Source organism: Myxocyprinus asiaticus, chromosome 47 (genome assembly GCF_019703515.2).
Source record: "Myxocyprinus asiaticus isolate MX2 ecotype Aquarium Trade chromosome 47, UBuf_Myxa_2, whole genome shotgun sequence".
Classification (NCBI taxonomy): domain Eukaryota; kingdom Metazoa; phylum Chordata; class Actinopteri; order Cypriniformes; family Catostomidae; genus Myxocyprinus; species Myxocyprinus asiaticus.
The window spans coordinates 15011534-15033394 of record NC_059390.1 but is presented as its reverse complement, the minus strand read 5'-3'; the positions used below and the strand labels follow the sequence as shown (position 1 = coordinate 15033394).

The 21861-nt window shown below is 35.5% G+C and overlaps 1 protein-coding gene across 1 annotated transcript in view; it reads right to left on the bottom strand.

Moving 5' to 3' along the window:
- Positions 1-18409: 18409 nt before the first annotated feature.
- LOC127436602 (collagen alpha-1(VII) chain-like) overlaps positions 18410-21861 on the bottom strand; it is a 52533-nt gene continuing 49081 nt past the window's right edge. The window contains exons 75-79 of the mRNA XM_051690860.1: positions 21494-21553; positions 21178-21222; positions 20633-20686; positions 20497-20553; positions 18410-19961 (exon numbers count right to left, since the gene is read on the bottom strand). Coding sequence (XP_051546820.1) covers positions 19950-19961; positions 20497-20553; positions 20633-20686; positions 21178-21222; positions 21494-21553 — 228 coding nt within the window. The 3' untranslated portion in view covers positions 18410-19949. The remainder of the gene's footprint in view (positions 19962-20496; positions 20554-20632; positions 20687-21177; positions 21223-21493; positions 21554-21861) is intronic.

Sequence of the window (21861 nt, the reverse complement as noted above, 5' to 3'; positions counted from 1 at the left end):
CTAGTTAGATCATAGTGCATTTATGCAACTTATGTTAACAAATACAACTTTTGATTTAAAAAAATGTAGTATATGTTTTAATTAATACTAACTAAGATTAATAAATGCTGTAGAAGTATTGTTCATTGTTAGTTCATGTTAACTAATGTTGTTAACTAATGTTAACAAATGGAACCTTATTGTAAAGTGTTACCATAAAATCCTTTATAAAAGTGTTCTAAGCCATGAACAAAACCAACCAGCTCTGAGGTGAATCACAACATTACAATCTTTGATTTGAAAATCAGACAGAGACAAAAGACTGTTCTTAACATCTTTAATGAGGAAATGAACTACAGTCCCATGAAGCATTGCCAAAATATAAAACTACTGATTTTGAGTTGTTGATAATAAGTATAGAAACAACATTTATTTTATTGCAAAATATTCAGCTTTTTGCAAATATATCAGTAATTTGAGAGTGTAGTGAGACCTACTTGATTGTGTCCTTTGCAGAGCATCATGGCAGTGGAAGGTCGCTGTAGAGCTCTTTTGATGAGCTTTGTTCGCAGCAGTTCTCTGATTGGTGGATTTTCTCTGCAGTATCATGGGTAGTGTAGTTCTTCAACAAAAAATTCCATATTAAACATGATTTTGAAACAACGAAGTTTAAAAAATGTGGACTGATGGCTTCGACAGAGGAATATATCATCGATTAACAACCTCAGAGCTCTTTAAATGTTTATAAGTTATAGGTAAAAACCAATTTGCCAGTGGAGAAAATAAATTGTATTTTTACTTCTGGAACCCGACTGTTGACATTTATTGCCTCTGACCATTTACTGTATATTGGACTCAATTTTTACAGAAATCTACATTTTAATTGGCTTGTTACCTCTCCTGCCTAGAATATATTGATTCTGACAGTCCTGTTTGGACCTTAAGCGGTTCCTATTTCCTCCACAGCCACCATATACAAAGGGACGGCATTCTCCTGAGCTTGCGTAGTAGTACCAGAGCAGGACATACTCAGATCAGTGGCCCTCAGACACGTGTTCGAGGCACAGATCAGCAGCCAGGTCTGCAAACAGTATAGTGTATAAGCAGCGTTGCATAATCAGTCGAAAGTTGCTTTGTCATCATTTAACTAATTGACTAGTGAGTGATTGAGCAACTTTAAATACAGCTCTGGGCTAATGGTGTCCATACACCACTTCAAAGATGCCATATAGAATTTCTTTAACAATAGTTCCACTTTTGAATCAGTCAATGTTTATCTTGATCTCTCTGTCTTTTCAACTTGTTCACAAGCAAGCATACACACACTTGAAGACTGAAGATCTGAATTTCTCTTTGATCACTGAATTAATTCTAGTCTTATCTGTCTGTTCTGTTCCCTCACTGTCTCATATTAAACTGAGGATGTGACAAAGAGACAGAATAATCTTGGTCATGTCTAATGTCTAATGCTTTGGTGCCAAGTGCATAACTGTGCACTTTTTAGGGCTACTTTCATGGACGTGGGCCCCCTGTTTCCAAAGCAAATCTTTTACTTTCAAGGACCAAGCTTTATCTTTGTGTATGAAATCAGACTATATTGCAAATGTGAGCCATTTTTGTAGCTTCATTAACTCATTAGAAGCACTTGGAGTGGCAGTCAGCAGAGGACGATGTTGTTCTCTTTTATTGCACACACACACCTGACTGGAGTTTGAGTGCACGTCTCCTCTCTTTCCGGTCTCCATCTCTCTCTGTGCTGGCCACTGAGTGAAAGAGACACGCTTATAAGCAACATTACATCCACATTATTACAGTTAACATGAAGTACAGCACATTGCAGACTCGTTGTAGAGCCATAATCACATGCAGTTGTTACCTTAAGAAGTTATTTCTACCTGATCTGATCCATAAAAATGACTTTGGTTAGTGTAACCTAATGTAGTCAAGTTGATTTAATCATATTATATAATATATACATATATATATATATATATATATATATATATATATATATATATATATATATATATATATATATATATATAAAAGTTAATCTAAATCATACCCCATGTGGCACACTTTGTACAGCGTGGTCCAAATATTATTAATGTTTTGAGTGGTTTTGAATATTGTTCTTAATTCAAGTCTGTGATGTCCATATGTAATGGAGGTAAACCAGTGTTGCTAAGAAATGATCTTCTAAAAAAAGCAATTTTATTAATATTTTTCACATCGAAAGTGTATTTCAGAACCAACAAAGTTCACATACGGCTGTCATGAGGAACTACTATGTGATCATAACGGTGAAAAACAATGCTGATTTCCCTAAGAGATATCTACCCTGTGTGATGCAATGGCTTAAAATAACACAAAGAAGTCTTATTTGGTCCACTAGAGCATGCAAAACCTCTGTGTCTGTATCTATTTCCTATAACCATTTCCTGCTTTCCAGCCCATAGAGAAGAACTGAACAGTGTTCATGGATGAACGAACTCATCTACCATGATGCCAGATCTCTACAATGGGATAAGCTTCTGGCACAAATGTTCTTGGAATGGTGCAACATTCATTTTTGTTTTTTTTTTCCTGTTAGTCAGTGTTCAGTTCATTTCAATATAATATTATGTAAAATTAGAACCCAAACCATTCCAGGCCCAAAAGTCAAGATATAAGGCTCACATTAGAGAGAAACATTGGTTCAAAGCAGGAATATACCTACTTGTAACATTGCCATATGCTAATGTTGGCTCAGACTCTGAAACAGCAGGATGAACAGTCATGGTCTCGTCCTCCATCTCTTCAGCCCACACTTTGGGGAGGGTGTACATGAGAGGAGAGACAGATTCTTCCATTTCTCTCTCTTTTCTCAGGATGCTCCCATCGTCTGGATCATTGGTGTTCACCATTAGGAGGTAATAATTTCCTGTGGTTAAGAACCTGGTTAAGAGCATTACCATGCTTTCTGCTTATTTCCATTTGGCTTACATCAATTAATTTATTTCATTTAACCCTCAAGTAAACCCATTATTTATGTTTGGGGTCCCAGAGACCCCAGTGCTGACAGATATTTATGAAGCTTTAAAGGGATAGTTAACTCAAAAGTGAAAATTCTCTCATAATTTACTCACCCTCATTCCATCCAAGATGTGTATGACCTTCTTTCTTCAGCAGAACACAAATTAAGGTTTTTAGAAGAATATCTCAGCTCTGTAGGTCCACACATTGCAAGCGAATCCAAAAAGCACATAAAGGCAGCATAAAAGTAATCCATACGACTCCAATTGTTTAATCCATATCTTCTGAAGTGATCCAATCATTTTGGGTGAGAACACTATAAATCTTGACATCAGCAATGTCCTTGACGATCATGATTTCAATCTCAATTACACTTCCTAGCACCATCTAGTGCTCTGCACATGCATTAAGCACTAGAAATTATTGAACTCATGATGTACAGTGAAAAAAGAGTTACCTTTTTTCTGTTCACACCCAATATCGATTGGATCACTTCAGAAGACATGGATTAAACAATTGGAGTCTTATTGATTACTTTTGTAGCAAATTAGCTCAAAAGGGAAATATGAATAATTAATCATAACTCGTTATAATTAATTATAAATATTTGGATCAGTTAATAGAATTAACTTGATGTAGCTGAATTAATATTACATTCAGTTAATCTGTTCATCCAGCAAACACTCAGTATTGATCGTCTATCAACTCTCAGAAAGGATATTTTTCGTGGCCACAGAAAAATAACTCTTTCTTAGCATGTAGCTGTGATCAAATCGTTAAATTGACGTTGATTTATAAGCAGACCAGAATCAAATCGCAAGAATGTACACAAAAGCTTTATTTAACTAAATCACGAACACATAACTAATCTAAACAAACACATACACACAAATCACGCATACATAGAAGTGAAGTGAAAGTGAATGAAACTGGAACAGAACAGGGGAATAAAGCAATGAAATTAGTCATTAAACCATCTGAAAGAACCATCAGTTTCTTACTTCAAAGCAGTTTGTTAACAAAGGGGTTCACAGCTAATACTAAACCTCTGTTTAGTTAGTTAATTGTACGGTACTTGCATTGCCTTGGCTGTCGAGAGAGCACCTGGATGCAGTCTCAGGAGAAAGTCTTGATGGTTCCTTGAGTCGATGGTGTTGAAGTTGCAATAAATTTCTTCCGCGTTGAATGAAGAAATGATGATGAACTTGCGGTGTTAGTTTGACTCTGTTATGGTCGAGGAAGTTACACATGGCTTGATGTGTTGAGGCCTGCAGGCCCGCAACCTCGTGGTCAGACCGGGTGTTTCCGGTCCCACATGAACAGCAACCAGGAGAAGAAGGAAGAGCGAGGGAGGTCACTCCGACAGTGCCCTTTAACTCCTGAGGGAGGTCACTCCTCTCGAGTTTGGCTTGACCAATGAGAAAGGTGCAATTTTCCAGCAGGAAAAGTTCCTTTGTTCGGAAGCTGACTCATTTGCATGATTGGAGTAAGCTGGCAGTTTGTGCCCCTTTATGCTCTGATTAATATAACAAGCATACAATGCATGCTATAAGGAAGTGATATACACCAATGTGCAGGGCGTCACACAAGGATTAATTTGATAGGAAGCATGATACCAATAATTTTACATTATCTAGTTCTGTCATAAAGCATGCATAAAACAGTATACAGTACAAAAGACACTATACGAGACAGTAATAATCATACACACAATGTCCTGGGGATATGCATGTTCATTTATCGAACAGTTTGTCTATAAATTAATGAAGAAGAGTCTGTTTTATGGGCTTTATGTGTCTTTCCTATGGGGGAATGGAGTGAGTTACTCTCCCCACATTCCTTTGTTTTTGCATGTGGCTACTTTGCCCCACCTGGAATGTCTCTGTGGTCCATTAGTTGCTGGACCAGTGTCAGCAAGGTGGAGTAAAAGCTGATAATAATCAGTGGGAGAACAGACATCTCGGAGTCTGCTTGGACCTACTTGGACTTTTGCTTGTTACGGTCTTGAGACATCTGTTGGATTATTCATTAAATAATGAATAATTGTGTGTCTGATTGGTCCAGATGCTACACTTTTATGCTGCCTTTAAGTGCTTTTTGGAGCTTCAGAGTTTTGGTCACCATTCACTTGCATTGTATGGAGCTAGAGCTGAGATATTCTTCTTAAAATCTTCATTTGTGTTCTGTAGAAGAAAGAAAGTCATACATTTTGGGATGGCATGAGGGTGAATAAATGATGAGAGAATTTTCTTTTTTGGGTGAACTATCCCTTTAAAGCTTCATATATGATGAGAGATTGTAATTTTTGGGTGAACTATCCCTTTAAACTACTTCTAACAAAATGACAAAGTAGACACAGAATTTAAAAAAAATTTGACTTATTTAGCACAGTAAAGCTTCTGTTTGAGGTCAGTTTGACCACGGTAAAAACACACTATAGCAAAATAAAATAAAAAATACAAATAAAAATACACATCTGGCAGGAATACACTGCTATACTGTACACCAATCACAAAATAGTGTTATGTGAAAATGAATAGCTATTAATCATGTTTTATACTTTAAAAACATTTTTATATAAACACGTAATGTAATGTAACATTTTTCATTGAGGGTGTTGATACATTTTTTCAAGATGAAATTTTGTGTGTATTGAGTTCTCATTAAATCTCATTAAGGAAAAGTCATGAAGCATCAACCTGATACTTCAATTCCAAATATGTTTCTTGAGCTACCTCTCAGACTCCAAACAGAACATGAGAGAAAATACAATCTTTTGAATGTTTCTGAACCAGAGAACTGGACTAACATTTTCAATCAAATCTGAAAACACAGACCCTGTTTTTTTTAATGGATTCTGATATAGTTTCTGGTAATATGTTTGAGAATGAGTTCTGAACATAGAGTTCTACACAGGGTTATTATTCTTTTCTTTTTTTTTTTTTTGTCAGTAAGAGAGTCCACAAGAACACAACAGATGGTGGAACCCATGGGGTCTTGAGGCCACAGCAACAGGGGCCTCCAAACACATATACGGAGAGACACAAACTCACACAAATACACACAACCAAGCACACACAAACGTGTTAATGAAGCTCTGGTATTCTGTCAATGGAAACTGTATTTCATAATTTCACTTCAATGGACTGCTAATGTCTAATCTGACTGAATTGGGAGTTCAGTATTTGCTCTTTGCAAGACTTGCTACAAATGTATGTACACAAACACACTCAAACTCACCACACTTCTCAGCCACCTCCTTTGTCACTAGATCCTTCACTTCCTCCACCTGAACAAAGAGAAACTCTTACCATTTAGAAATAAGTATCTGTGATCCAGAATGATCCTCATATAAAAGACAGGGAACTGTACACATACACTGAGTCCTGGCTCCACTTTTTCTCCTTTTGTGCCTAAGGCTCCCATGTTCCCCTGCATATAGCACACCGGATATTTATAACTTTAGACTAAACATGATTGTGAATGGATACAATTGTCCTAACAGAGTGGAAGATACAATTATCTGTGTAGATGCCTCATTACATCCAGGCCTCTGAGGCCAGGAATTCCAGGGGGTCCCCATTGGCAGGCCTTATCTCTGCCTCTCCTCCCCTTCTCTCCTTGGGAAGTGCTATATATATATATATATATACACAATTATGTAATATGACAGGGGTTTTCAAACTTTTTAATGCCTAGGACCCCAGAATATGATGATCGCTTGCAAGGGAACAATTGCTATATATATATGGGCTGGGAAATTTAGCACATTCATTTCTGCAGTTAATATTTTTTATTGCGAAACGGACTGAAGGACCTGGACATTCAGCAAGCTACAACGAGGTATACTTGTAGAGGCTGAATGGCAGCCAGAGAAAATAATAATTTTGAGATTTTAAACTTCAGCAAATTCAACTTCAGCATTCAATATGTTTCATATCTGTATGTATAGTGCCTATAATGCATTGGAAATGTATACTTAAGTTAGTCTTGCCAATAAAGTTTGACATTAATGGAATCTGTCCATTTGTTCCTATTATTAAAATAATCCACTGGAAAACGGCAGAAGATTTTGCCCAAATTGTAATTGCAACATGTCCACTCATTTTATGCCATGTATCTATACACTTGTATCAAAGATTAACACATGTAAAAATCTGTCTAATTAACATTTTAGCATGCATATAATTAAAATAAATGATGACTAACCAATTGCTTGCAAGGTCTTGCTAAGTATAACTAAGTATAAAAGTAAATAAATTTATGATGATTTTTTAATTGTTGTTGTTATGTATCATATACCATAATTTAATCATGATTAATCACATAAAACTGTGTGATTAATTAGTTAAATTGTTTTCATTGATTCACAGCCCTAATATATACTATACATATTTTTTTAATGAAAAAATACTCCAAAAATATTTATGTTGTATTCAATTTATAGTGTTTTTTCCTTACCTTTCCTTAATAAATATTATTTCAAAGCAGCTTTACTGAAAAAGGCTTTAGTGAGCAAGCTAAAGGTGACAGCTTCAAGTTCAAATATTTTTTATCACAAACGTAAATGCAGATTTTTTTTCTTCTTTCAGTTAAAAATTAGGACTCTCAAAAGAATTAAATAATAATGAATATTCTCATGACTTCCAGCCAATCTCATGATTTTCCAACAAATCAGTATTAATGTCAAATTTAGGAATGTCAAACTTTCTTTCTTTCTTTTTCTTTTTTCTTTTTTTTCTTCTTTTTTTTTTTTACATTTTTACTGTTTTATTTTTATTTTTTTCTGTGGCCCACTGGGGGTTCGCGGACCCCCGTTTGAAAACCTCTGTGATATGATATTATTAGATAGATATTAAAACGTTGGACACAGTTAACTGAATTTGTTTCTCATTATCTTAAACTAAAAATAGTTTTGTAGACAAATATAAATTGTGCCTACATGTGAATTTCTTTACCAAACAAAAAAATAAAATAGAAAACAAATGTACTGAGTGTGGAGAGCTTTAATCTATGCCAAAGGTGGCTGCTTTGAAGAAGCTACATTTGAAGATATTTTTTTATTTAAATTTTCCATTCCTTCTATTTGTGTTTTTTCAAAGTTTCTGTGACTTTACATATACTCTAATATGTGGGAAAAAAAACAGTAGAGTATGTGTGTCAAATCCCAACAGACAAAAATAAAAAATGTCAGCATATTCCCATTAACACTGGTCAAAATTGCTAATGCACTGAAATTGTAAAGCTTGAAAGACAATATCCATGTCCACAATATCATAAATCTCACCGTAACTGCATCTGTTGGGATGCGTAGTCCACTGAGGATTCACAGCATCTTTTTTGCCCAGTACAGCTCACATTACCTAAAGAGAGTTGGTCCAAGAGTGCACGTCGCAAAACCATCTCCATTCCAATCAACATCAAGAGATGCCTAATTGTGGCTTAAGGCAGCTTTAGTGCAGCTCAAGTCTTCATTCTGCATTACTGCAGAAATAGCTCATACCCCTCTTCTCTCTATCTCTCCTTCATCCTTTTCCCTTGTCTTGGTTAATTAGGGCCCTGTCCTCCTCCACATGAGATTGAGAGAGATATAAAGATGGCCATAATTACGCTGGCTTGACTATTTATCCATCTATCTGTCAGTAAGTTCTGATGAATGACATACACATAGGAATATTTTATTCAGCTATATTGAACTTTATTCTTCATTGATGTGGAATCTTAAGAAGTGTAGGTGTGTTGTACCTTCAGTCCTAGTTCTCCTTTGGGTCCAACTGGACCAGGCCGACCCTGAGCCCCATTAGATCCTGTTGTACCAGGAGATCCCTTAAAACCAGGGATCCAGTCGCCCCCTGCAGAACAATGGGGTAAATTAACACAAAATTAACGTGAATGAATTTGAAATGGGCTATAATAGAATACAGGGGAAAAAAAGCAATTGTACGTCTGCAGAAGACTTGTCACATGGACTACTTTTATCATCCTTTTATGGTGCGTTTTTCATCATGGAAAAGAGTGAATCTGCAAAATATTTCCTTTTATAAAAAAGAAAGTCAAATGGGTTTGGATGACATGAGGGTGAATGAATGATGACAGAAGTGTTGTTTTTGAGTGAACTATTTAAAAATGAAGTTGGTGTTCTTTAACAGTGTCACTAATAGTGGTGCTGTAATTTCGAAACAACTAGTGACAGCACAAACTTCTCTACTTTCTGCCCAGGGTGTCCATTAAGACCACTATCACCTTTTTCTCCCTAATCATTAAAAAACAAATAAACAAATATCTCACCATAATATCATAGAATGACAAGGATGATGACAATGCCAATAGTCGTCAATTTCTGTAGTGCCTCACCTTTCGTCCCAAGATACCATTCAGTCCTGGGATGCCAGGTGTACCAGGATCTCCACGGTCACCCTGTGTTTTATAGTCAAAATACATTTCCTTCATTCATTCATTTATTTTAATTCCTTTTTATGTTTAAACACACACACACACACACACACACACACACACACACACACACACACACACACACACACACACACACACACACACAAATACCTGTTCTCAATCCAGTCCTGGGCTTCCTATCCATCCAGGGAATCCTCTGAAGCCCTGCAGCAGAACAAGAGGTCAGAGGTTACCTGTTTGTACACACCTAAGGTGCAATGTAATGATTGCAGACAAGTGAAAGGAAGAAAGAGAACGTTAGGTCAAGTGGTCTTGCCTTCTCTACTTTAATTCCTGTATCTCCAGGTAAACCAGGCTCACCTGTCTCACCCTGAGCATAGAAAGATTATGACTGAGATCCCCACAGTCCCCATGCCCATGAATAAAGTGTACAAGCCTAAGATACAACTAAAATAAACCTGACAGGAAAGCCTTCTTCAATTATTAATCAATCAACTAAATAATATATCAGTAACAAAGGTTAAGAGACGGTGTTCTCCTTCTCAGCTGCTTCCTTTTGCTCAGAGGACTTTGTTCTTAATTAATATTTAATTTAGACGATTCAAATTCTCACCTGATCCCCCTTTCGACCCTGCAGGCCCATGTCTCCCTTATCACCTTTCTCACCATCCAATCCATTCTCTCCATTTCGACCCTGTGACAAGTGCAGTCAATCAGCAGAAAAAATCCAGAATTATAATAGCAGCTCAAGTATGGATTGTGAAATAACAACCACAGCAATTCAGTAGTGAACCTTAGCCTACTTTTCCCCGTTGACGCCTGGCTCTCCAGGATCTCCCTGAAGTCAAATTTAAAAAATAAAATACAGCACAATTCTAGCAGTACATTTCATACTAATAATGCAGTTTCATGAGCAATTTAGAGAGAAAATTTTCAAATTAGTCGCAATTGTGACCTTTTGTCCCACGGGACCACGTGAACCAAAAGGCCCCATGCCTCCTTTGGTACCAGCTTCACCCTTCAGCCCCTGCAATTACATGAAAGAAACAAATAATAGAAATCATATTGTGTCGGAAAGAATCTTCATTTGGTTAATGGAGATGAATCTGTACAGGAACAGTATTTTTTTACTTTATTCATTTATTTATTTTTACTCAGGATGATATGTAAAATACCTTTGCACCAGGTGGACCATCTTCACCCTTTTCTTCTTTATCTCCATCAAATCCTGGAGGGCCACCCTCACCTTAACATATACCACCAAATATATTCATACTGTATATCCGCATACAGTAAATTTATGTATTGTTTATATTTAGGAAACAATAACTAAATCTACAATGCCGAACAAGTTTTTTGAAGTGTTTTGAGTTTGTTCAGCATGTTCATTTGAAACTAATATTTATCCTATGTGGAAAAAAATTATAGTGGAATGAAAGATTAAAATCCAGAATGATCTCACTGGCTCTCCTTTTAGCCCCTTGTATCCCTGTGGGCCTGGCATGGACAGAGGGCTGCCCTACAATAAATAAATAAATAAATAAATAAATAAATAAAAAACCTGAAAACAAAACAATATATGAACCAACAGAATCTAATAACCACCATTCAGTTATTCAGTTTATATATATATGGTATCCTTACCTTTTCTCCTCTGTTACCAGGGACACCTCTATCACCCTGTCAGTTAAAAAGTTTTGTTTTTACTAATTTTGTCTGTTTTTTTTTTTTTTTTAAATACAACTGTGTTTGAAACAGTTAACTTTAAAAGTTAAAAACAGACAAGTGTCTGGTGGGCTGTTAGGTAGTAAATAAAAGACCTGGGCCAGTGCCCAGGGGCCCTTGACTACCAGGGGGCCCTGGGCTGCAAGGTCTCACGGCCCATCAACTTTGAAAACAAATGTTTGCATATGCTTAAATATGCAGGCCCCACAGCTTACACAAGGCCCCCTCAACAGGGCCCTGTGAATATGAAGGCCCCCAGCCCTCTTATAGGACCCCAATTACATATCTAATTACATTTTTTGAGTCACTCTTTAATCTTATAATGCTGCCTGGTGAAAGTTTTCATGCTCTTCTGGAAGTAGAAGACCTTGTAAAATAATTTCCAAAATAGCTACCTTCATGTTTTGATGCACTTATCTTTTTTATGTGAAATATTTGCTGATTTTGATAAAGTAAAATTAACAATAACATTTCTATTGTTACTGATATTTCAAAATTAGTATTTATTGAATTCAAGCAACATGCTTAAAATGTCATTCTTTTGTAGAAAAATAGGTTTAAAAATATAATTTTCTGACTATTATTTCATATGTTAGGCTTTATATGGTTAAGCTTTATTCTTTGTATAAAAGGACTATTGAACAAAAATGTTTATTATATTATTTATTGCTACAGCTGCATGTTTGCCCTACAAAAAATAACTTGGTTTGGTGGTTGGGAAAAATAAAATATTAATATTTTGTGTGGTTCAGAAGTACTGATTAAACTAGATATGTAAAGTTTATTGAGACTAACTATAATGTTGGTCTGAAATAGTTTTAAATGCTTTAATTTTTACAGGTTTTACAGTAAGAAAGAAAGAAATAAAAAAGAAAGAAAGGAGAGAGAATCTTAAAGCAGATTAAAGGGCTTGTGTGTAAGTTTTGACTTCTGAAGTTTGAAATTCTGAACATTCCAAAACAGACTCGTTGCTCATTTAAATATTCTGTCAATGTAATGTAGACAAGGGAATTTTTGGACACTTTGAAAAGGCTTAAATGATGCCTTAGCAGGGCTCTTCAATGGAAGAATAATAATGGTAGATAAGCTGTAGGGTCATTCCAAACAGAATTACCCCAAAAAATGACCAAATGACCACTAATTTTGAGCCCCACACCTTTCTGACCCTCAAAGCTCTCACAATGGAGGGTAAAGTCTTTGAAGGATATAGGGTGTAGAGATGATCACTTCTGAATGGAACGCACCCCATCACTGAGATAAGTTACAAAAGGTATGGCAGCGCGAGCCAAAACTGCCTGAACTCTTTGCCGTATTTCACCAAACCCTTGCATTGTTACTGTAGGAGCCAACTGTATTTGTTAAATTCATAAATATTTAAAGTATTTGATGAAGATAAAATATTTCAAAATATTTATGGCCCCTTTAAACATATGCATTTTGTACGCATAAATTGTAGCATTTACATTGAGTTTACATTATGTATAACAAATGTTAAAATGGTACTGTCTCTTTAAGAACAGTGGCTGTTCAGCGAACGTGTTTCAGTTGAGCGGATTCTTTACCACACCTGTGCTGTGTGTTTGAATTAATCTGACAGTAAATAACAGAACAGGTATTAAAAGAGACTTAAATCAATGAAAATCAATTGCATACATCTCAACTTTAAAAGATAATTGGACCGGGGGGGCCCTAGAAGAAAACTGGCCTCGGGGCCCTTGCTAGTCATAATCCGCCCCTGGGCAAGACAAAATAAATTTTTGTGGTAATCAATATTATGCCACAAATGCTGTAGACTGAGCTTAACTTGTGTTGAACCTGGAATATTCCTTTAAAAATGTAGTTGAGTTAGTAGGGTCGCTAGTTTTAGTTAGTTACTTACCCTGATGTTGCACTTCTCCTTAAGTGTTCCACGGGTGAAAGTAAGTCATACGGGTGTCATGTGTGACATATGGGTGTCAACATGAGGATGAGTAACTGATCACAGAATTTAAATTTTTGCATGAATTAACCCTTTAATGTTGCTAAAACAGCAAATGCAAAATCGGATAGCATCTACAATACAAATAATGGCTTACCTTCTCACTTTTAACCCCAGGGAGGCCAGGTGGACCCTGTTAAAATGAACAGCAAGCTTTTAGTTGTCCTAGTCTTTTACTTTACAGCAGTACCTGCTGTCCTAGAGGACTGGGTGCACCTGGAGAGCCATGCGAGCCATCACCCTGTAAAAAAAAAAAAACAACAATTGATAACTTCAACACAGCAAAGTCAACACAGTCATTACATATCCAGTCATTATTATTATGAGAGGACACTATGTAACACTCAAGAACTGGTGGCCATTACCTTTCTACCTTCCTCTCCAGGGTCACCAGGCTGACCTCTTTGACCTGGTGACCCATGGATACCCTGGATGCCCTGAGCTCCAGGTGGTCCTGGTTCCCCAGGCTCACCCTTAACATATAACACAATGACAAACCTATTCCCAATTTTATTGTGGTTTTAATGAGGAAACCAGCTTTACAAATATATAATATCCAGATATCCATATGTAGGCAGATTTTTAAGCAATGAACAGAACATTGCATCGTTACCTGAAATAATATGCTCAGTTCAGTACTATGAAGTGTAATTAATCCCAACTCAGTATTAATCAGTATTAGCCTATGTCAGAATGGGATAATAATTAATTATGTCTATATTGTATATGGGTTTATTCTCTCTTTTCTTGACAGTATGTCAACTTTTTATTAATCCAACTTGGACTGCAAGTTAATTTCACAGTATTGATAAGATGCACAACTTCAATCATTCATCAATCAAATAACCTTTTGTCCTGATGGACCAGCCTGACCAATAGGCCCACGGTGCCCAGTTCCAGGCTCTCCCTAAAACAGATAATACATAAGCAGATCAAAGAAGGCCAAAGCAAAGTCCATTCAAGGTATAGAATTATTCAAAACGAAAATGTGTGTACCTTCTGGCCTTTTTCACCAATCACCCCCTGTGCAAATGTACAAATTGCAACTCACAAACAAAGTTTGTCCAAGACAAATATCAAAGAGAATAAAAGAACGAGCTGAAAAGCTTTCAGAGATGTTGCGCCTCATCAGCACTAACAAAGAAATAGCAATAAAGACATTAAATCCATATCAGGAACGAAGGAGTAAAAATAGAATTCTAAGGACGTCAGAGCGAGTGGAAGGGTTCTACTGAAATTTCACCCACCCAGTTTGATTGACAGTAATAATTTCCCAACATCGTGAATGAGGAGTTGGGGATGTCATATGTGGGTGGGGTGCAGTCCAATCAGGAAGCGGGAATGATTACTGTATCTAACAGTCTTTGGTTTGGGAGCACACAGAGTTTACTCAATAATAGGAGCTGACGAGAACATTGCTTACACAGAGAAGAACTAGAATAACATTATTTATCAGGCTGGGGCTACCATGTTTGTTAGGAAGAAATGATTGGTTTGGATTCCAATGAAAAAGGTTGCCTAACATTAGGGCCTTGTTTCCCATTTTCACCAGGAGGTCCCTTAAGTAGGGGAAAAACAAAAACACACATTTACCATATTTTTATTTACATACTAATACTATATATATATAAGAGCATGTAATGTAATGTAATTATGTTTACATAGTGGACACTGGGGTTAGTTTTCACACATCTAAGTAACTATAACTGTTTGAGTTAACAGTCCAATTACACAAATCCTTGTTTTCCCTAGCAGTGGTTTTGTATGTTGGTTTCAAACACCTAGTTCAAAATTTTTATTATTATTTTATTTTTTTTGTGATTCTATCCTGCAAACTAAAATTCCAATATCATCATATTTTTGCTAAATCTGTTTGGTAAATGAGTGAACACAATAAAAACACAATAGTATACATTCAGACAGGAGTCGACTAATGAAGGCAGATTTTAATCTTCAAAAAAGCTGAAGATTAATTTTTTATAAATGTCAGGCTGGGGCAAGTTGTTAAATCTGATTTCTTTTATTCTTATTTGCATTATTATATTTATTTAATACTTGTATTTTTTTATGAATTTTTTTATGAAAGTAATTTGTAATTTTTAATTTATTTATTTATTGCTATTTTATGAATTGTATTGAGTTTCAGAATTACTTTTCTGTTAAAATCTGTCTGAAAAGCCAATTGAAGCTGTTTAAAGGGATAGTTCACCCAAAAATGAAAATTCTCTCATCATTTACTCACCCTCATTTCATCCCATATGTGTATGACTTTCTTTCTTCAGCAGAACACAAATTAAGATTTTTAGAAGAATATCTCAGATCTGTAGGACCATACAATGCAAGTGAAGGTGATCAGACCTTTGAAGCTCCAAAAATCACATAAAGGAAACATAAAAGTAATCCATATGATTCCAGTGTTTAAATCCGTCTTCTGAAGCAATATAATAGGTGTGGGTAAGAAACAAAACAGTGGAAGTCCTTTTTACTCTAAATCTCCACTTTACCTTTTACTTTCAGATGTGAAAGTGAACCTAAACAGGCACCATATGTGACTTTTAGATGTAAAAGTGAAAGTGGAGATTTGGAGTAAATAAAGCACTTATATTTTGATCTGTTTCTCTTTTTGGAGTTTTAAAGTTCTAATCCCCGTTCACATGTATTGTATGAACATACAGAGCTGAGATATTCTTCTAAAAAGCTTTGCTTATGTTCTGAAGAAGAAAGAAAGTCATACACTTATGGGATGGTATGAGGGTGAGTAAATTATGAGAGCATTTACATTTTTGGGTGAACTATCCCTTTAATTGCAGATTTCCATTGTGTCAAATTAACACGTACTCTATAGTGAATATAGTGAAAATGTTCAGTAGGTTTTATGGTAGCCAAAGCTCTCTCTGTATGATTCTCAAAAATAAACCCACTCTGAGAAATATTCACTGGAGTAAAAAGTGTGACAACTGTCCTTTGTCCTGTATACATACATTATATGATTTGGCATTGGGCATGTAATGCTTCACTTTGGCATTGTGACCCAAACCTTGTATATATTAGATTCAGTATAGTGGAGATTTTATAGCATATGAGATTTTATATGTGGCCCAATGTCTTCTTCTCTGTCTATCTCTCCCATTCTTTCTCTCTCCATCTTTTCTCGCTGTCTCTCCCATTCCACTCTTTGCCTCTGTAACTGTCTCTCTCTTTCCTCCTTTTCCTCTTGCTCCATCTCCCTTTCCCTCTCTCGCTCTCTCTCCCTTTCCAATTCTTCCTCTCTTTCTCGTTCCATCTCCACTTTCTCTCTCTCTATCTCAAAGTCTTCCCCTATTTCCTTGCTTCGTGTCTCCTCGTCTCCATCACCTGAACTGTATTCTCTGGTCTCAGTCACTGTATCTTCCTCCATGTCCCAGTGTCCCTCAGTTCCCCTCTCCTCTTCAGTCACTTGTTTCTCTTCCCTTTCATCCTCGTTTTGAATATATACATCTGCCTCACTCTTCCCCTCTTCCTCCCTCTCTCTTTCCCTGTACATCTCTTCCACAAGCTCGCGGTCTTTGTTTTCTTGCTTCTTTTTCTACAAGAATGACAGAAAAATCAAGTGTGACGTTGTGTAAACTTTCTATCATGATACAAGTTTATTTCTATTCTTAAAGGGATAGTTCACCACAAAAAAAAAAAAAAAAAGGAAAAAAGAAAAGTCATCATTAACTCATCCTAATGTTGTTCCAAACCCAAAGGATTTTCTTTATATAATATAACACATGAGGATACATTTTGAAGAATTTGTTTTCAAACAATGAAAGAGAATGGTGACTGGGATCTCCTTTTATGTTCCACAGAAGAAAGTTTTACAGGTTTGGAACAAACATGAGAGTGAGTAAATAATGAAATTTCATTTTTGGGTGAACTATACCGAATGTACAGTACTGTGCAAAAGTTTGAGGCACTTGTGAAAACTGTTGCATAGTGAGGATGTCTTCAAAAATAATGACATAAATAGTTTTCATATATCAATTAACATCATACAAGGTGCAGAAAACATAAAACAAGCTAAATCAATATTTGGTGTGGCCACCTTTGCCTTCAAAACAGCACTAATTACCATTATCTAATTCTATTTTCATCACCTTATATCCTTGTTTGAAATGGTTTTGTCCTCCTGGTGTCCCAGGCATGTAGGCCTACAGAAGACAGATGTGATTTCTGCTTCATTTATCATTTTTCAAACAAATTAAATTACGTGAACATTTAATTCTTTCAGAACAGCAGGAGGACTGTGATGAATGAGATGTCTTACCATGTGATCAGGCAAGTGGGCACCTCTCTTCACTTTAGATCTTGCCTCTGCCAGGCCATTAATGCGCAACAATTTCCCCTGTTTATACCCAAACAGTATCAGAATAACAAGGGTGGTATTGTGTACGGTATATAGTCCATAACTTTCAGTTTATGTCAGTCATGAACATGATTTTTTACTTATTATTACTAGCCAGAAGTAGGCAGAATTAGGAGGAAGGACATTCTAGTTCTACAGAGCATTTTATTGGACAAAATGAGTGAGAGCAGTATGAGACATCAATATTTTTGGTCAGTATTCCAGGGAGACAGAAACTGTAAATTTTAAATGTGCATATTGGTGTGCAGTGAATTTTGTCAGCATTAAGGAGTACACTAGCATAAAGTTGACCTCATAGCTAATTGACATGGAATTCAAATGTTTAGTTTTCATGGCATGGGGTCTTTAAGAACCATTAAACTGATGCTTTCAGGAAATTTTACCAGAACTACTCTGTCAACCTCTAAACGGAAGCTCGCAATGCCCCAACAAGCATCACCTAACACTAAATACCAAAGGTTGTTGGGTTTTGTTGGATCAGTGTATTAACACTGCTGGTGTTTGTTGGAGCAGAGTAAAAATAGTCGTTAAGTCCAACAGCCAACATTAGGGTTTGTTCACACTGAACGCATTTTTATGTCAGTCTGCACTGTATTTTAATAGTTTTTCTATGAAAACATGTGACACGCATCTTGATGTTTTTCAGCATCTCGTGCAGGAGCAACAAGTTTTGTAGACGCTGTGGCATGTTAAAAAGAATAAAAAAAAAACACTGCATCTAGTTTTTTTCAGTGCAAGATCGTGTTTGACTTGAAGGCTCCATAGAATGTTTGACATTTTTTTGGTGTTTGTTGAAGCGGTGTGAACTAGCCTTAAAAGCAGAATCATGTATTTAATGACTGTAAAACGAATAAGACAAAAAAAAAAAAAAAAAAAAAAAAAAACACTCAGAAACGGGTTAAGACTGGCTTAGGAAGGATGAACACATTTACTGACATGCACAAGCAGATTAAATATGAAACAAAATGCCATTGAATTTCACCAGTGAAAACAGGTAGTACATAATGTTCTTGCAAATGGAAAAAGTATATTCAACAGATAAAATACAATCTTTTTCAGTCTTATCAATAAATAAGGCACTGATGAACAAATCTACATACTATGAGCTGCTGTCAGGGCAAGTGAGTCTTAGCAGTTTTAAAACAACACTGTTTAAAATGAGATTGTAATGATTTTTTTATTTTATTTATTTTTTTATGATTTTTTTTTTTTTTATAAACTAAGAAACCATTCATGAGTGTTTTCACTTTTATGTGTGTATATATATATATATATATATATATATATATATATATATATATATATATATATACACACACACACAGGGTTGAGGAGTAACAGAATACATGTAATGGGATTACATATTTAAAACACAAAATATAAGTAACTGTATTCCACTATAGTTACAATTGAAATCATTGGTATTTAGAATACAGTTACATTCAAAAATTATTTTGATTACTGAAGAGATTACTTTGCATTTTATTGTCATTTGTTTCATTTAATATTTAGTCCTTTCAGATGGAAAACATTTATTCATATAAATGATGTGATCCAAAGTGCATTTGAACAGCGGTGAAACACTTTCTTATGATGTGTTACATTCATACGAACAGACAGAGAAGTACGTTTGAAGTCAGTTTGCAGCAGAAGAAATAGAAATAAACCTTGTGTAAATTGTCAGCTTTACGCTAAGCTAAAATGCTATTTCTAGCCATTTTACATGCACGTTACCAGGCATGATCATATTTTTTTTTATCAAGAAATTTCACGTTGGATGATAATTTCTTTTTTTCTAGTAAGACCTTTGATATTAGGGAAAAATCGTATTCTTGATAATAATTTTTATATTGTTTTCCTGTAAAAATATCTAAAAATCCTTAAAACAAGATCAATTTGATTTATCTTGTTTTAGAAACAACACTGCATAAGATATTTAGGTTTTTCAGAGAATGTATTTTTAACATGTGTATTTTGTCTTACTGTACTGGCAGAGTTTTTATAGTCAAAACAAGTGAAAAAATCTACCAGTGCTGAAGAAGTAATCCAAAGTATTTAGAATACGTTACTGACCTTGAGTAATCTAATGGAATACATTACAAATGACATTTTACAACATATATTCTGTAATCTGAAGTGGAATACATTTCAAAAGTAACCCTCCCAACCCTGTATGTATGTACATATATGATTTAGTGTTTAGGTTTTGCATAAAACAGAACTTTACAAGGACAGTTTTTTTATGTTAAAACTGGACTGGTCTCTCCTCATAGATTGTGATGGCACTGTAGATTACTGAACGTTAGTCGTGATGGAGGCAGCATGGGCAAATGACATCATCACTGTGCGACAGGAAAGGAGGTTCTCCCAAAGTAATGCCAGCCAGTCAGATTCTCCCCCTCTTTTACCCTTCACAGTTTCTACACACTTGAATCTCTCTCTTTACAGAGGTTAGGGGAGCTCCTGTGTTAAGAAAATAAATATATTACTTAAATTAGCTGTAGCTGATCTATAACTATGAAGCTTGTTTAATGTTTCATTCTGCATTCCAAGAGCACAAACCACCTACTGAAAATCAAGTGCAGTGCATGCTGGGATGCTAGTATGTTACTTTTGTTTTTGACATTTCACTTGTTATTGAGTGCTTTGACATTTCATTATTTTTTCATTGTTTTTACTGGTGAAATTCACTGATGAACAAGTGAATGGCAAGTGTTTTATTCCCTAATGAGTCTTATTATTTTGTCATGCAAGAAACAACAAAAATGCAGACTGTACAAAATGCATGTTTGTTCAATCACTCTGAGGCCCATTTAACAAATTCATCTAATGCCATTAGCTAAAATGCCCAACAAACATGCTACGAAATATTCTCAATGCTGACGTTAATTCATGCTTTAAACAAGAGCCACATGCAATATGACATGGTCACACTTCAAGCAAACAGGCAAAACCAAAAGACAGCTAAAAAGAAAAAAAATGACAGACACGTTCTTACCTCCTCTCCAGTTTGTGTGGTAGTTAGTACTGACAATAGTGCGGTTTCAGTCTGCTTCTAAAAACATACAAATAAGAAGTTAATGTGCATCATATGTATTATTAACCTGCAGAAATAAATTATGTAGAACCAGTACCTGTTCTGTGACTCTCAATGAAAGCAGGGGACCTGCTGTTGTTGTGTAAGTAGTCTAAAACACATTTAGATTGAAAAAAGTAATTGCTAGTTACTTTAAGAATAACAGACAGTAGCTCTTACTTCTGCAGTGTGCATTTAACAACCTGGCTAATGCTGATGCTCTATATTAATTATGAATCAGAGGGTTATTAAAGGTTGCCTAGCAATAAATAATAAACAATCCAGGGGATTTATTAAATGAAATTATATTTACTATAGATATCATTATAGGAATTTCCATGACTTTTCCTGGCCTGGAAATCACAACTGATCTCCCAGATCTCTAGGTATTCCATGACTGTGGAAAGGCTATTAAAAATAAATAATGAAATATATTCCAACCAGTATAACCTTTTCTGGAGACTGTGTTGGAGAAGGGGACATTTCTGTCTCTCCCTGTGTGAATTTTGGAATAATTTTTTAACAGCACAGAACGCACTGCGTCCTATTCAATTTAATGGTTTATAAATCAGAAACAGAGGTTTAGCAGAAAAATATTCTTACTTCATTTTCTTGTGTGTATAAAGCTGTTGTTGCAGAGTATATTAGCTAAAGACAGAAAAAAAAATACTGAATTTGCATTGAAATTGAATAGAAAATAACATTGTAAACATATTATTATACAACACCGTGATAACAGAAGCAGTGTTATAATTGCACCGTGACTGCGGCCACATCCAAATATCTTGATTATGACTAAGTAGAGCTTTCTGTTGTGTTGTAGAGTTGTAAAGTGATTATGAGCGGTCAGACTCCTTGTGACCCTCTGATATTTAAGAATGCTCTGAGAATAACTGAGAGCTGTTTTGCTAATGCTCACCTCCTCCTCTCTGCTCTCTTCCTCTCGAGTGAGAAAGGGTTCTTCTGTGGGCAGCTTGTCCTGACATGACACAAACAAGCATTTTCAATTTATTATGAAAAGTTCAAGAGAAACTGAAGTGTTTAAAGTTCTTTTGATTATAGTTGTAAACATCATAGAGATAGAGAGAGATTTGAGGCAAACTCTGGTGGATTTTAGCGTAGGTTGGCATGTCAGGTCCCATTCAGCTAATTATGTACGTGAGAGAACTTCAGATACATTATAAACAAAGTCTAGTGTACTGTACTGATGTTGAGCAGACACGTGACATGACCAAGGTACATACAAGAATATGAAATGTTTGTGGCATCTTTTGAATTTTGAGAATT